The sequence below is a fragment of the Grus americana genome, chromosome 5, assembly GCF_028858705.1.
Source record: "Grus americana isolate bGruAme1 chromosome 5, bGruAme1.mat, whole genome shotgun sequence".
Lineage (NCBI taxonomy): Eukaryota > Metazoa > Chordata > Aves > Gruiformes > Gruidae > Grus > Grus americana.
In genome coordinates, this window is record NC_072856.1 from 7893237 (window position 1) to 7909912 (window position 16676).

Below are 16676 nucleotides of genomic sequence, written 5' to 3' on the forward strand. Positions count from 1 at the left end.
TTCATTGAAAGTGGTATGGTACTCTGCTATCATTATTCTGCAGAGATTGCTGACATGCCATTTCAGTCGTTTAGAAAAATCAGACTCCTTTAACAATAAACATACAGATAGATCTACTTAATGGCTTTATCCTATGTTCTCACTGATATTTCTGAAAGCTTGCTATTATAGAACCACTTGAGGATAATGTGAAGACTCAATTTCTCCCTGTTTCTATAAATATTTCCTGTTGAAAATAACTACATATTTATCCAGTATAGATATATTTTTTGCTTTATACACAGGATGAAGACAGTTAATTGTTATGTGCTGTTATTTTGCTGGAAAGCAATTTGTTGCAATAGCTGCCAGCTCACCAATATTACTATAGCAGTGGAAAGAGAAGAATGTCAATTCTGTATTATGGTGAATGCCACGTGGTGCTCAGGATACTGCTTCACAAGGGTGAGAATCTTAAGTTTATTTTCAGGCACCGGAATTAAATATTCCAAATGATGTATGAATAACCCATTTCTCCAGTCCGTAGCAAACATGCAGGCAGGATGAGCCTTGTGAAAGAACAGGCTAAGTAACTGCTGTGCTATTTGACAGGAAAGCAGATACACAGCCAACCTGAACCACAAAGGGAAGGGTGAAAAGATGCTAGTAAAATTCAGATTTTTAACTGGCTGCACATTATGGTTATATTGTATAACCAGACTTGAAAGTATTACAATCTGGATCTCTGCCTTGTGTTCAATTTGTGCTTGCAAACGGACACAATAAAGCAGCCATCGCTATGTAGACTCCTCTACTTTTCCAAATAATTTGCAGTCTTGCAACTCACCTGCAAGATTGTCTGGTGATGGTATGACACAATTTTGCCGTATCAGTCCTCCTGAAAGGAGACATCTAATCCAGGTGAAATTAGAAGAGTCTGATCCAAAGCCTTTTGATCTCAGTGGGATTTACCCTACCAGTTTAATTAGTTTTCGCATCAGTTCCTTTATTTTGGAAAAATTTTGAATTCTACCCCATAACAAATTTCAAAATTAGTATGTCCTTCTTGTAATTTTCAGGATCCAGTATATAAATATCCACCAGTATCATCTGTTCAGCAAACATGTACCTTCAAGGAGGTTGTGTACGAAACAGTGAAGATCCCTGGCTGTGGTGACCATCCCGAATCTTTTTATTCGTACCCGGTAGCTACAGAGTGCCACTGTGAGACCTGCGACACTGACACCACTGACTGCACTGTGAGAGGGCTGGGGCCATCCTACTGTTCCTTCAGCCAGAATGGAAGTAGCCAATGAAGGGTACTAGACAGGGCAGTTTGGCTCTAAATCTTGACTTCTAAATAATGGTACTGATTGGGCTTAAGTGGAAGATAATTGGCAAGGTTACTTAGAAACTGCCAAGATTGAAACAAAGATTTTTAAGGCCAAAAGGGAGAGCTATTGATTAAAATTCTCTTCAGGCCTTCCCTACTTAGCCCATCAGTTTCCTTAAAACCATTTTCATAGGTGTACAGAATGCTGCTTCCGATTCCTTCTGCCCTTGCCTCCTCTTCCTCTCTATTACACCTTCATTCTTTATATTCCTGTATTTCCACTGCTTAGTTCACTTAGCTTATTCTATGCTATCCTATGCTTTCAAAAAGTTCCCAACTTCCAAGTCTTTATTATCCCCTGCTTTCCATCTCTCCTCAGAACACACTTATTTTAAAAAGCCTTGCAGCACTGGTTGTCTTACAACCAACATCTGTGCCCTCACTTTCTAGTAGTTAGACTGTGAACCTCTCTCAGCTGAGATCATGTTTTTTTGGGTTTTTTGGCATTGTATATAGTCATTATGCTCTGTAAATAATAACAGCATGTTTACTTAAGAGCCAAAAATCTATGTTCAAATGTTGAATGTCACCTGAACTCTTGTGCTTTCTCAGTAAGGCTTGTTAGCTCAGGCTCACAGTAACACAAATAACATGAACTTTAGTTATACCTGGCTAACTTGAAAAAAGAATCATCAGCTGTCTACTTTCATCTGAGCAAACATATCCTAAGTCAGTTAAACAATTCTCAAAATTTTGCCACATATCAGAAATAGTGGATTTCCTCTCATTATGCAACAAAATGTAAGACTGAGAATTTTTTTAACACTATTTAACATAGAAGTCTCACAAGTTATTTAGGGATGAATCTAGAGGCACCTGGTCCCAGTAGCACAAACATGGTGTGATAACATGTCTTGAAAGTAGTTCACAGTAGTCCCTTCTGAGAATGGAAGTTCACAGAGTTCTGCAGCAACCTAATTCTGCAATGGTAAGAAGCTGGGATGGTCTGGAAGCAAGCTGGAGGACTGACTGAATCAGAATGGAAAATTATGTCATGTTATTGGGGAAATTATCTGAAACCTACAGAATGAAATCCTATCAGGAAAATGAAAAGATACTGCTCTTCATCAGAAACACTCACCTACACAAACACAGAATGGAGAGCAACTGGTTCAGCAGCAGGTCGGCACTGAAGAGTTAGAGGTTATATGAGCTAAGTATGAGTCAACAGTATCACACCACTGCGGAAATGTGGGAATGAGAGGAGTGGAGCCTACAAGACACAACCTACTTCCACCATTCAGTTCAAGATGATAAAGGGCCACAGCTGAGTTGTTATTTCCAGCTTTGGACACAGCACTTTAAGGCAGTGAAAAACTGGAGAAAATCCACAGAAGGGTAATAAGAATGGAGAGAGGCCTAAAAAACATCTTAGGAGAAAAGTTTTAAATAAATGTGGTTGTTTTGCTTATGGGAAGTAATACTTAGGGAGGAAAAATTAGTGGAACCTTTTACATGCTTGAAGACTGTTACGAAGAGAAAAGGAACAGTCAGTTCTCCATGTTCATAGTGAACAGAACAACTAGTGAAAGATTCAAAGTAGTCACGAGCAAATCTTCCGAAAGGTACAGACAGCTAGACACTGAAATAAATTGTCAGGGGGTTGGGGAAGGAAGGAAGGGAGTGGGGTCTGTGGAGTAGTGACCACTACAGGTCTTCATGAACACATTGAACGTGTTAGGAATGACAGAGGTAAAGTTAGTTTGCCATGAGGCAAGGGAATGAAGCAGACATCCTCTTGAGATCCCCGGCATGTCTGCTTTTGAGACTCATACAGACATGTTTATTCAACGGGAATTTGTCTGTTACTCCATATCTCTCTTATAATAGATAATAGATATTTTAACTTATTTCATTTTTAGCTTTTCTACTGAAAGATATTAGTTCTCTTCATTTTATTTATAAGATTACTCTGCACGGACATTTTCTTTGGTTTAGTGAAGTTTTAAAAGTGGTTAAGTAACAGGTAAATCAAACTGCCTCTCACTCATTTCAGTGTTAAACATGAGCTGACTTCAGTTAAAACTAAGCATATTATTCATATCAGCAATTATTCCATTCTGGATGAGAGAATTTTGAATTAAAATTGCCACACAGAGTAGCTTGTAGTAAAAAAGTATGGTAAAAGATACATTTTCAAAATAGATCTGTAAACACTTGTATTGTCTGTTGTGCGTTTTGGAATAATAAAAATAATTTTGTTGCACTTCTGTTATGTATGTCTTAATAAGCCAATTAAAAAACTTAAGAGTCCACCTGCCCACTTTACTATGCTTTAAATCATACATTTTCTTCCCCTCTCATAATTTTTTGGGGGTAACTAATACACCCACCTGAGCCGTATTTGCATTACATTGCCAAATCACATCAAATAAAAGACTCGTATATTTTAGCCTGATCCAGTAATGTGATGATGAAATATTTCATAGTTCTAACACAACAGAGCTACGGATGAGAATAAAGATTATCATTAGTCTTTTATTTAAACTATAGTGATTAGAATCTCCCCAGAGCTGTGTCCACACCTCTGTCACAAATTAGCTTGCATATGAAAACAAAAATCATGCAGCTCTCATTTCATCCATCAGACAGATGCAACCATTCATTTTCATTTTGCAAACGAATCTATTTAGAACCTCGAAACTAAAACTGTAACTGATGCAGTCAAAAGAGTATTGAGGTTAATATCAGGATGCTAGCAAAAAAATCCTAATTGTGCATCACTGCAAGCTTCCACACTCTCACTTTGTGTATCTCACACACCTTAGGTACCAATGCTGAGGTAAATACCAAGTCCGAGAGACTGAGAGATGCAAAGAAAAAGGTGCCCTCCATATAAGCACTAATCCCTGCCAAGCAAATTACAGCCTTTGGGAATACTTCTTTCAAACACTTTCTCAACCCCTGTCCAGTACCTAGATATGAGTTCTACCCAAATCTCTTCCATAAAGCTGGCTTTTTGAAAAATGGGTGTATCATGCATCAAAAGCTTTCTGCTTTTCTAAAGAGCAATGGGGAACAGCAAACAAATAATTCATTGAATTTATTTTCTTTTTCTAATCATAAATGATCACACAAAAAGCTCAGGAAACATCTAAGTCCCACATGTAGCCTTGCTGTTAATATCAGTGAGCTTTGAATATATACCTCCATTTATATAAAACTAGGGCTGGTATTCTACTCTGAAGTGAAATACATTCCAAATCATGTCAACAATTACTTGTTGTTCTACAGACTGATAGCAAATATTTCACTGTCAGTAGTTTCAATGAGCAAAATTCAGAAATTCTTACAGAAGGTTGGCCTAACTTGAAGTTATCTTGGACTACCTTTGATAGTTTGTAAGACAGACTTTATCTTCTCCCTTTCCATTCAATGCCCAATAATCATTTCATTAAACTTACTTTTACATCAATGTATTTTCCAAAATTTTAGTAAAGGCACATGCAAGCCATCAATATCAGTGTAGTCTGAGGTCCAAATCTGCTTTGAATTTATATTTAAGAAAAACATTTAAGAAGTAATTTGTATGCTCTTTGCTTAGCTCTACCATGATGAATAAATGGCAACTCTGTCAAAAGGTGAAAGTCTCAGTATGACATGCTACCCTAAATACTAAATTGGTGGGTAAGCTTTTAGAAATATTCCTAATTGAGTCAGAAGTAGATTTCCAAGAATTCCTACCTTGGGCTCCATGGGCCTACCCCTTTCCATTGCAATCAATAGGTAAAATGCTTTTCAACTTCAGTAGAACTATTCTGCCAATAGTGAACTTTTCAAAAACCGAGTATTAATTCTATTTTTAAAGGCAGGCTCTGCAAAAAGACCTTACAATATGTCAGACTAGCCACTAGCCTACAGAAACTAACTTTAGAGCTAGTAAAAACTAAAATGGACTGAACTATCTATTTATTTACTCCCAGTTAAGTAAAATTACCTCTTTTCTTGCATCACAATGAAAGCAGAAAACCTGGAAAACTACAATTTATAATGCCCTGGTGAAGGCATACAGCATAGACGCACTACATAGTGTTGAACAATTCCTTAAAGACCTTTGAAAGGGACACTTAATACAGGATTCATTGTGCTGTAAGTAATTAAGTCTTTCAAATACCCAGATGTATAGATAAGCTGCATGAAGATTATTCATCTCTGCCACCACATCTGTGGGTGAATTAATACTGTCTATCGTTTATTATGCAGACAGTTTGACCTTGATCTTATGAGTGTCTGTGCCAGTTGTACTTGAAGCTCTCCAGACATCAAGATGGGAACATGAAGTGCAGCAGCAGTATTCATAGTCCTGCTAATTTAAATGACCATTTAATCCCAGCTGCCTTTTTAGACAGATTTACAGACACACAAAGAAATACATGTTCCTCTCCCTGAAGCCATTAATAAAGCATCACCCCACTGCTGTCAATGCTTAGCTATTATTCCCTAAGTTCTGTAAATCATTCCTCCCAGCTTAAAACAGGTTTACACTTGCCTTTATAATTTTGGCATACAACTGGTCTCACCAGTTTTTCACCATAAGCAAGAAATATAAATGTCCTCTCCTTGTATTAACCCAATTGGTGAATAAGGATTTATTAGTCATCTGCAAATCCTCAGAGAAATCTAGCCTGAGACAGAGGCAACTACAAATAACAGGTGGAAAACAATCAAGGCTGCACATAACTTGGGCTATTTGAATGGGAAGAGGACAGACAGTTGAGCGTGGTGCTCATATGCTGTACTCCTCCTTCACCCTCCCACCTCAGCAAGTGCATTTCGCTTTGTTAGTATGCAATATTTAGCTGTGCACTTCATTTGCATTAAAAAATACAACTAGCATCTTGGTTGAAATTACAAAAAAACCTACAAAAAAAGAGCTAAGCAGCTAATCTGAAAAATTCATTTGGAGATGGCAGCCTTGAGATTAGTGGTTCCCCTCCACTCGGGCAATGAGATCTATAAAATTTTTCTGTGTACCTCATGTTTCTCTTCAATTTATGTTATTAACATCAGCTGTCAAAGCCTTGGTCTTTCAATGCAACTTATACTGATAGACATTACAGCAGCTCACAAGGCTGCAGTCTCTGGGAAATATAGAAAGCAAGACAGGAGCAGGGTTAGAGAAAGGACATACTTTGAAGACATCAAATGTCAGCGTTTCATTATGTGTAGGTGAGGAAGAGAAAGAATTAACTAGCTATGCTTCACAATCATTAACCATTAGTTTTCTTTCATGTAGCAACTCTAAGAGGCAAGAGGTAAAGTCTTACTTCATTCACACTGATGACCTTAATTCACTGAAAAAAATACTGGGGGGGTTCAGATGTATTACTTGTTGTCGCGTCAAGGGTGTGAGTCTGATGCGTAGCTGAGGGAGGCCCTCCCATTGAGTCACGAGGTTCAGAAAGGATCCCCTTGCTTTCTAAACTCCTTCTCAGAGAGGAGCCTAGGTGCAGCTAGGTCCAGTCTTAGTCCCGGACTTGGTCAATGGTTTATGTCTAAAGGATTATATATAGCAACATATCAGAGTCAATGTTTGCCTGTCAAAGCCCCCTAAAGGACCTTCACTGAGACAGTTTTGCAAAGTTGAAACAGATGGAAAATTTATTAAAGCAACAGCTATGAAGAGTTAAGAATTGCCGTTGATAAATGCACTTACTGCAATAGTGCTAATATATGATTGTAATGCTAGCAAAATACTATCCCGAGTATTCTTCACCAAAAAGGTGAAGGCGCGGTGCTTACCAAGGTGTCCCTATCTTGGGTGCAGGAGAAGGAGCACAGCCCTTCAACTGCCTCTTTGGGTTCTTTAGTTTCTTCTCTCCCTCCCTGGAGGTAACTTCCTCAATATCCTTTATACTCCAACCTTAGCTGTTCCCTCCCAGGGGTAATGTTTTAACATGATTTAGGTGGAGAGTCAAGTACTATAGTCATATATGTTTAGCATGTGCTCCTTTTAGCTCATTACCATATTTAGGGGTGTCAACTTTAATATTAATGTCACAGATAATGAAGCAAAAGGTCTCACTCTGGGCACTGTGGCCTTCAAAATTCTGTGTAGAAACCCTCTGTTTATTCTGCATTCTCTAGCCAAAACAGGGCTATCCTGCCGCCGTAAGGCTCCCTCCTTCAGCTGGTTCTCATACCAACCTTGGAGATCTCCATCCACAATGTTTGTATAAGAGATAAGAGGACATCTGTGTTTTTAACCTCTTATGTGCAATTGTCACACTTGTATAGTATGATGTTATTGTGTATGAGAAAGGAAGGTAAATTTTGGATCTAATATGTTTAGATTACATTCAGCTATACTTATATAAATTGAATGCTATAGACAGAGATATTATTCAGTCAGAACATGATTTTAACCCCTGAAACACATCCTTCTTAAGATACCAACATTCAAGACATATAAGTCAATCTAGCATCATCCAATGGCTTGTAGAAAAACCTTTGAACAACTTAAGGAATCCAATTTTCCTCTTGCTTCACGTGTTTACATTTAAAGTTTCATTTCAAATTATCTTCGCTTTCATTATCTCCTTCTCTCATTACACAATATTGGCAAGTCTTGATGCTTTTGTGAATGCTGTGGAAATTCCCCATCAAAATAATATGATAGTGAAGAAAAACATTAAGAAGTTAGAAAACTTTTGGTTTGGACACTGTCAAAATTTATGTCACAGTGCAGCAAAGGGTTATGGATCAGGTCTAGGCCCTGGTAACATTTGCCTTTTCAAATAAACATTTAGAATCATCAGCAGCATGATTCTATGTAACACAAAAGTAGGGTATGCAGTTCAGCTAGCCCAATGATTGAGAAATAATAGAGACAGCTTAAAATTAATTCTGATCCCACTTCCAAATAGTACCAAAACCAGCTCTGCCAAGCAATGGATCTGGCCCAATTATTTAAGTTTCTTTCCTATATGATTTCTCCTTTTAGAATTAATATCTGAAATTTCCTGAGAGTTCTAAATCACATGTGAGCTAATGCTTTAGATGGGAGACTGATTTACACCATCAGTGTGAACAGATACAAGCTTTACCACACTGGCTTTGTTTACGCAATCTAGCCTTAAGACAAGTAGATCCTAATCTACAAGTATCTGGATATGTTCATATACTTGGATTATTATGTCTGGAACTCGAAACCACTTTACACTGTGATGCTTAGTTCAGGGACAATGTAAAACCATAAGCAAATCAATTCCTGTCTAAGCACAATCTAGTTACTTAGTATTTGTTATTCAGCATGGACAACACATGGAGTACAGCCATTTTATTAAGCATCTCTCTAAGCAGAGTGTAGAAATTACCTTGTCAAATTCCAATATACAGCTAATAAATTCATTAGAGATAATGAAGGTGCAGCAGTTTGACAAAGATTCAATTCACCCCAACACAAGCCCCAAACATCTGCTCTAAGAAGAAGCATTGTAGTTAACGGAAAGTGTGTTGTCTGGAATGGTCTTATAGACTCATGAGAACTACTCTAAGAATATTTATTTTTGCCTATTTAACACTATAATATTTTAGAATATTTATTTTAAGAATATTAGGATAGCTAGTGGAATTACAGAGTATTCTGATATAGCATCTGAAGAGTATCTGTTTAGTTTTGCTTGTACTGTGTAGACCAATATTGCTTTAATAATCAAAAATAAAATAGCATGAGAACAAGCCTGGAATGAACAACATCACATCAGAATAACTAAGCCTCAGTTATGAATTTCAATGCTTCAGGGGTTAAATACTCAAGGGTTTGTGATGCCCTTAAATAATTCAGTCTATGCCCTTTCAGTACATGTCTGATCTATTAAATATTCACTAACACTTTGAAGAATGGAATAGTGTCAGATCTCAAATTAGAAAATTTCCTTTCAATGTCACTCCTGTGTTAATTTCTGTCATATTATTTCAGGTTATTTGCCACATCTCAAACTAGGTAATATTAATAGCACAAAAAAAAAGGATCTTCTCTTTCTCAATAACTCAGTATGTGATATGAAAGAAACAAGCAATTCTGCTTTTGACATACACAGCCCCGTTGACTTTGAAATGGAAAAAGTGACCTGCCCAAGGATATGGCAATTGACAAGGGAGACTTCAGGACCTCCTGACTTCTCACTCTTGCAAAGCTGCACAAAAAATACAGTTTAAAGCATTATACAATTGGTAATATTACTATACTACACCAGTTTATTCCAAATATACCCTCATACTTGATCTGAAAATAAAAGCTTATTGCCCATGACAAAAGGAAGAACAAGGAATAAGTGTCAAATTGTAACTGTACTACTAGATGAAAAGAGCCTAATGCAGACTTGCCAGGTTTTGAAAACAGGCAACTGAACTGGAAAATTCCTTCAGTCTTGGTATGACATCACTACATAAATCCTTATTATGCTATATGGCTCCAAAAAACATTATGCAAACAGCTGTTCAAAAAGCACTGAAACAAGATCTTTCACATATCAGGAACTTTGTGTCATAATCACGATTCTCCTGCTTGAAACACATCACATTCTCCTGGTGAACGTGTCTGTGCTAGGCAGAGGATTTCCTGCTTACCTCAGATGATTCCTAATGAGAAATCCATATGATTTAGTTCTTTCAATTTGTGAATTATTTCCAAGTAGGTGTAGATAACTGTTTTGTTTGCAATGGATAATGCAACCCAACAGCTCTAAGCAAGGTGCCTTAGTCACGTTTCTTCCTTGTATCAATGAGGGGAAACAGTAAGGGACATTTTCCCAATACACTCCAACTATTGTCTGGAATAAATATTGCTGGTCTGTTTGTGACTAGGACTTACTACCGTGAACCTGGACATGCTACTGAGCATTTGACAATCTAAATTCATGTCAGTGAAAACAAAGAAACTAAAAGCACTGGAGATATCACAGTTAAAACAAATCAAGTAGTATCACTGTGTCACAACACAAAGGAACCTCAATCATTGCAAAACAATGTAGCAAGAAATCAATCACAGAATCAAAAATGTTACCAGCAGGAATACTCTCTAGTATATACTCTCTAGTACAGCATTCCCTCCCTTGCAACCTGGTTTGCCATGTTTCCTTCTACAGGGAAAGCCAAAGATGTCTGAAAGAGGGGAACAGATATTTCAAACTCACCCAAGTTTCACATCAGTAGAGTTATACAGATGGAGAACAATCTACAGCACAAGCTTCCTCCCAAAAGAAGAGATAAAGGAAACTGTAAACTTGCTGAATTAAACAGAAATGGACCATGTCCTCACAAAGAGACTTTTAATTATTTATCAACTGTTATGCAGTTTAATGACTGGTTCTGATGACAATTACGGCATCTCTGACTCAACAGGTATGGACACTGTTAAGGGAAAAATATATCCTGTTGAACCCAACAGTCCAAGAGAGACGAGGCTTCTGCAGCTCCATAATCCCAGGTCTAACCAGCACCGAGGCTCAATACATATTCCCAAGTAGGCATATGCATACAGAGCACACATATACATTACATACATACATGGCTGGCCACACAGATCACCCACTCCAGTGGCTGGCACTTGATTTCATTCACTCCAGTCTTTCCAGTCACTGGCACCCAGGCAATGAGCCCTCTGGCCTGTGGTACCAGCACAGGTGCTGGAACCCAGACCCTTGCCCACTCCAGGTGCTGCCAGCACAGGCACACAGGCCCTCATGACCCACGGTCCCACTCCAGCTGTTGGCACTTCAGTCCACTCATGCTGGTCTCCCCAGCAGCTGGCACCACAGACATGCAGGCCCTTGACCGGTGGTCTGACTCCAGTTGCTGGCACCCAGACCCACACACACACATGGAATAGAGTCCCTCACCCAGGAGAAGAGTTAGAAGCGAATTTAACAGAAAGACAGGACAGACTGTGCCAATCAGGTGCAAGGCATGGCAAGATAGCCATACCAACCAGCAAGCCATTTACATCAGACTAGCCCCTCTCATTCCCTTACCTTTTCCCACACTTGTTGCTTCCCAAATCACCTAAATCCATCCCTTTCCCCACCTTGGACTCCACCTCTAAACACCCCATAATAAGTCCTGCGCAATCCCAAAATACTCTTCCCCTGCATCCCATAATGCAGCACATATCCCTGGGCAGTGACCCCTCCCAGTCCAAAAGGTGCTCCAGTGTTGACTCTTGATGGGGTTTCACACCTGGGAACTGGGGCTGAGGGGTGCAACCCTGGGGAAGGCGCAGACAGGGTGGGTTCCTTCCTCTGAGTCCTTAATTTGGGTTCCTGACGTGCCTTTGTGCCTCTGTGCTCCTCTGGGCTTACAGAGATGAGCCTTTGATGGGCTGACAGCTCTCCAGCGACGGGCCTGGCAGTAGCTGAGCAGAGCATTGCTTTGCACCCCCACCTGCCATTGTCCCTCTATGCTCCTTTCTGGGTGTGCAGACAGGCTTCTATCACATAACCTGACAGACACGAGCCAATAATACAGCTGAATATTTATGAAGCACCAGTTTCTGCTCTTCACACTTACCCAGAAGTCAAATGAAAAATGCTAGACATCATCTGTTTGCTAAACACAGGGATGTGTACAGCCTCTCTCGTGAAGTCAACTGTCAATCCCATCTAGGTCTCATTAGGCTTGAACTCCACACCAATTTATAGATTTTTCCCTATTGTTTACCAAAACCCCAAGAGAAGAATAGTCTTTCTTTGGCATTCATTTAATGCATCAAGGATTGCAGGCCAGACAAATCTTACTGCTCTTTCATTCTCTTAATTGATGCTCAGGATTTCAGGTTGTGTAACTTTTTAAGGCTTTTAGGCAAAAAGAAAAAAAACCCTACTTATTTGGGTATTTTACATTTGTATTTAAAAGTTTTAATAAAACAGTTGCTTTCCTCTTCCTTTCCTTACTACTGACAGTAGCAGAAAGAGAGAGACATTCTCACACGCTTTCAATCATGACGTTGCTAACAATTCACATCTACTCCATAGAAAGTCTTTTGAAGAGCAATTCTAGTAACTTTGTCATGTCAGTAACTCTGTCTTCATTCTTTTCACATGATAAGCACCTAAAATCACACCTACTTTTCCAAATTGTGTGCATAGCTTTATGCCCACCTTATTAAAGTTTGCAGATTAGATGTTTCAGTATGCATATATCCAGTTATTCAGTAGTTTTGCACTAATACTAACTGGATGCATTCTCACTTTTGGGCACACACAATGCCACACAAAAGTTTGAAAGTCAAATTTTCGATAACTGATAAATGGCAGTGATGTTAGGTATCAAGAACCATCATCAGTCATCTTCTGCTTAAGATGCTAAGTGGATGGTTTTGATACTGCCTTTGACTTAAAGGCACAACAGCCTGTGTCTTGTTAAAAAGTCCTCAGCTGAAGGACATATGGCAAAAGCTAGTCAGTGCACTGCATAAGTATGCAATGCTCCTCTTCAGCAGTGACAAAGATAGCATAAAAACCTTCTGAAGGACTTACAACTCTGATTCTCTTTGGAACAAAACTATGTTATATGAATAAGTCCCTCCAGATCCCAAAAAGGTATGATAAAGTCTATAAATAATCTATCATTAGTATTTTTAAATGTTTCCTTAACTGGCTTTCCACCTCTGCTGAGCACAATGCTGAGTCTATTTTACTGCTGTTTGAGCAAGAATCACAAAAAAATAAGAAAATGAAATTGATATTGTGACAAGAAAAAATGCACATATGAGTAATGAAACTCACAAAGTCTGCTTTCAATGTAGAACAAAAGATCATTTCCCCTTTCACCTCTTCAGCTCAGACAGTCTTTGGCATTTATTGAGCTCAATGTTTTGATTTCAAGTAATGTTTTGCTTTGCCTGGATGAGAATGACCTTTATGTGGCACCTGCACTAAAGTAAAATTCATTGGGAAACCAAGGCCAGACAGATTTTCCTGGTGAACACTTGAGTTTCCAAAACAAATCACATTGTAATTCATTGTAAGCAATACTCTCAGGAACCCAGCTTTGGTTATCTAAATTAAAATCTCCCTAAGTCAGACTTCCTAAATCTAATTTACTCTTTAGTACAGTAATGTGTTCTCAAGTAGCTCACCAGAATAAGCAACAAGTCTGTGTAACAGTTGCCTGAAGTTAGACTCTGAAATTCCACCTAACTTGTAAGACTTCCTGCATTTCAACAGTCCTTCCTAAATGCATCATTCTTTTATGAAAATGAGACGAATTCTAAATCACAAACAGGCTTTTCAACATAAGAACCCTTCTCATTTGCCTATATATCATTAACAGCACCAATGAATTCATACAAATCAAAGGTCTTGCGCTTAGGTTCGAAACTCACTTATGGGCGGCCTCCCATTCTCTTTCTAAGTATTCTGAACTCTATTCAACTCCAGTGTAATTTAAGAGCATCTCTGGGCTACGTCCCTCTCAGGAAGTTGAGAAGAGATGAAATGGAGTCAGCTACTTATCATGTGGGAATGCTTCGATACCAAATATCTTCAACTGTTTGAAAATGAAGCACAAGACTTAGGAACAACCAAGTGTGGATTTATCCCTGAAGCATCATCTACAGGACTATGTATATTTTTTCCAGGTCATGTAAGTGCTGTGAAATTTCTATCACAGATATCAATTTAGATGTTTTAGTTGCCCTGGGACCTAAAAAGGATATCTAGCTTTCCACATACATGATACTGTAGGTTCTTTCTGGAAAACACAAAATCTACATACACAAAACATACATCTGTTAAGTGTAACCCTTAAGAAAGATAAAGCAGATTTAAATTTAAAAAAGAGAAAAACTGACCAAGCAGCAATACAGCAGAAAGGGAATCTCTTGAGTTCTAGCAATTAAAGAAATTATAAAGAAATTATGATGCAATCATATACTGTTGCAGATACATAAAATCCCATCCTAAGATCTCTTAAGAGGAGAGGTTTTTTTCTCATTCTGGTAAGGTTTCAGTTCGAATAACATGCCCGGTCTGAGGGTTTCACACTTCAATTACAAGGTTTCTCAGCAACTAAAGCTACATAATTAAAAACTTAACAAAGATTGACTTAGCATTCAACAAAGTAAAGCATATATTCAGCAGCAAACACCTAAACACAATGCATGTACACCAGTTCTGACAATCCACTGCATATTCTTCACTTATTTAAAATCAAGAAAGGGCATACTCAAAAAAGTAGGGGTAGAGAAAGAACATAGAAGAAAAATCTTATAAACAGTGCTTGTCTACATAGTTCTTATATTGGATTAAACCGAAATTCTATCTTGAGGACTATCTCTGCTTTCCTGCTAAGTGTGAAAAAATACTGTTTTGTTTTTTGGTTTTTTTAAATCAAGTATATCTCAGATTTCAAAAATGGAGACATAGGTCCAGGCACAGGACTAACCTGAGCCATCAGATAGCAATCTCATCACATTTTAGTAGTGCTGAAATCTACATTTTGATCTAATTCTAAATTTTTCATAGCTTGATTATTTATTAGTAATTATTTTAAAGTGAAATATAATATCTATAGAGACTCTTTGGAAGCAGAAGCAGTACTAAAGTAGAAGCAGTCCATTTTCCTGAATAAGTCAGTAAAACAAGGACTGGAGCAAAGCCTAAAGTTTTTTAAAATTTGGCTATAATCTTTTTTTTACACCCACCAGAAAAAAAGCTTCAATAACTATAACATTCTGAAACAGCTGTAGTACCAGTTATTCCGATTTCCAAAAAACCCAAATCCTGCCTATAAGCAAACTACCCTCCAGTATTCAGGGAAATACTCTTTAAGTGGGGATGGCAAGACTCTCCTTTAATGTGATATTACGATAGTATTCTCTGACTTTAAAATGTACCCCAGCACTAGTCATAAGGAGTTAGCTTCCTTTTATTTCAATGGATAGGGATCCTACCCTAGGAATCTTCCACTGATCTTTCTCATCCTGTCAAAGACTCAGACTGAAAATTCACATGATTCTGGAGTGAAGGGAATTTTCCTTTTCATTCCCGTAGGTCTTTTCTAGGAGTCTGACTACTCTGTGAATCAACCCTTACAGATACAGTATTCAGAAAATAACCTTATAGAAGTGTTTGGTACAGTAAAAATTGCTAGGATATTAATAAACAGATAAAACCTCTTTCCCAGCTCACAGAATGCTAACAAGCAAACTAGACTTATTTATCTGGTGATTTTACCCCACAGACTGTTTCATATTAACAGAAACAAGATTTACCTGTTCACTTACTTTCACTCTAGTGAGTGATACAGCTATTGTGTGCTAAGAAGGCAAGAGAAAGTCAATGGAGAATTAAGCATTGTTGTTTGATCTATACTATAAATAAATATCTTCTGCAAACATTTATGTCATATAGGTGTCTCATTGTGTATGTTTTAGCTGCAGAACTTCCCAAGAATATGCCTTACCCCGTGTGATATTGTGCCACAGTGACATATTTGACAGAGGGAAAAAGTGAAGATAAAGAATATTTATTTGTCAGTGATTATGTTAACATCAAATAGTAAAATGAATTAAAAGTAATAAACTTTCGGACGTTTTGCAGATAACAGATTTATGAAGAATGCTGCTGCACAAATCATCAGCCTTGCTAGCCAATCTAACTTATATCATTGTTCTTTGCAACCTTCTACTATTTGCCATCACTTTCAAGGCTCTTTATGATTGATCCTTCCTACCCATCACCTCTCATCAAGTATTTAGAGGCCTCCAAACAAGCTATAGTGACAGCTTCCATCATCTAGTTTTTAATTTTTCAGACAAGCACCTCTATACTTTCTGTCAAGTTAAGAGCTGACACATCCAAAAAGGAACTTTCTGGTTCTCCTTCGTATCTTCCCTTAAAATTCTCCTTTTCTATGATGACAATAAGAATAATATTGTGGTGTATGAAAACAGACACTTAACATGTTGATCAAGAACATTAAATTGTCTCCTTGACAACCTGTTTATAAGTACCTTTGTGGTATTTTAAAGCCATGGATTGTTTACTCCTCTTGATAATGCTTTACAGCTTGGTGGTTTATTCTATCTCTTATGACAAGATAAATGTGCAGCTCTTCCTCCGAAGTAAAGGGAAAGCACTCGCCAAACCCAGAGATTTATTTTAATCTAGAGTAATGTAACAACTACTCCACAAGATGGCATCGCTCTACGCCCAGGTGGAGGAATGTGAGGCACTGGCACACAGTCTCTTGACTGCCTATTTTCAGTACTCACCAAATCATCTGTAAACAGCCAGCATGCAGAAAACCGACATCCCAATTTCTGCTCTAGAAAGTTGCATGAGAAAACATATAAAGGGAA

General features: G+C 38.0%; 1 protein-coding gene across 1 annotated transcript; it reads left to right on the plus strand.

The window, feature by feature from the left end:
* Positions 1 to 285: 285 nt before the first annotated feature.
* FSHB (follicle stimulating hormone subunit beta) lies at positions 286 to 1295 on the plus strand. The gene is made up of 2 exons (XM_054827675.1): positions 286 to 444; positions 1059 to 1295. The coding sequence occupies exons 1-2, from the start codon at positions 286 to 288 to the stop codon at positions 1293 to 1295; spliced, it is 396 nt and encodes a 131-aa protein (XP_054683650.1).
* The last annotated feature ends 15381 nt before the right edge of the window (positions 1296 to 16676 follow it).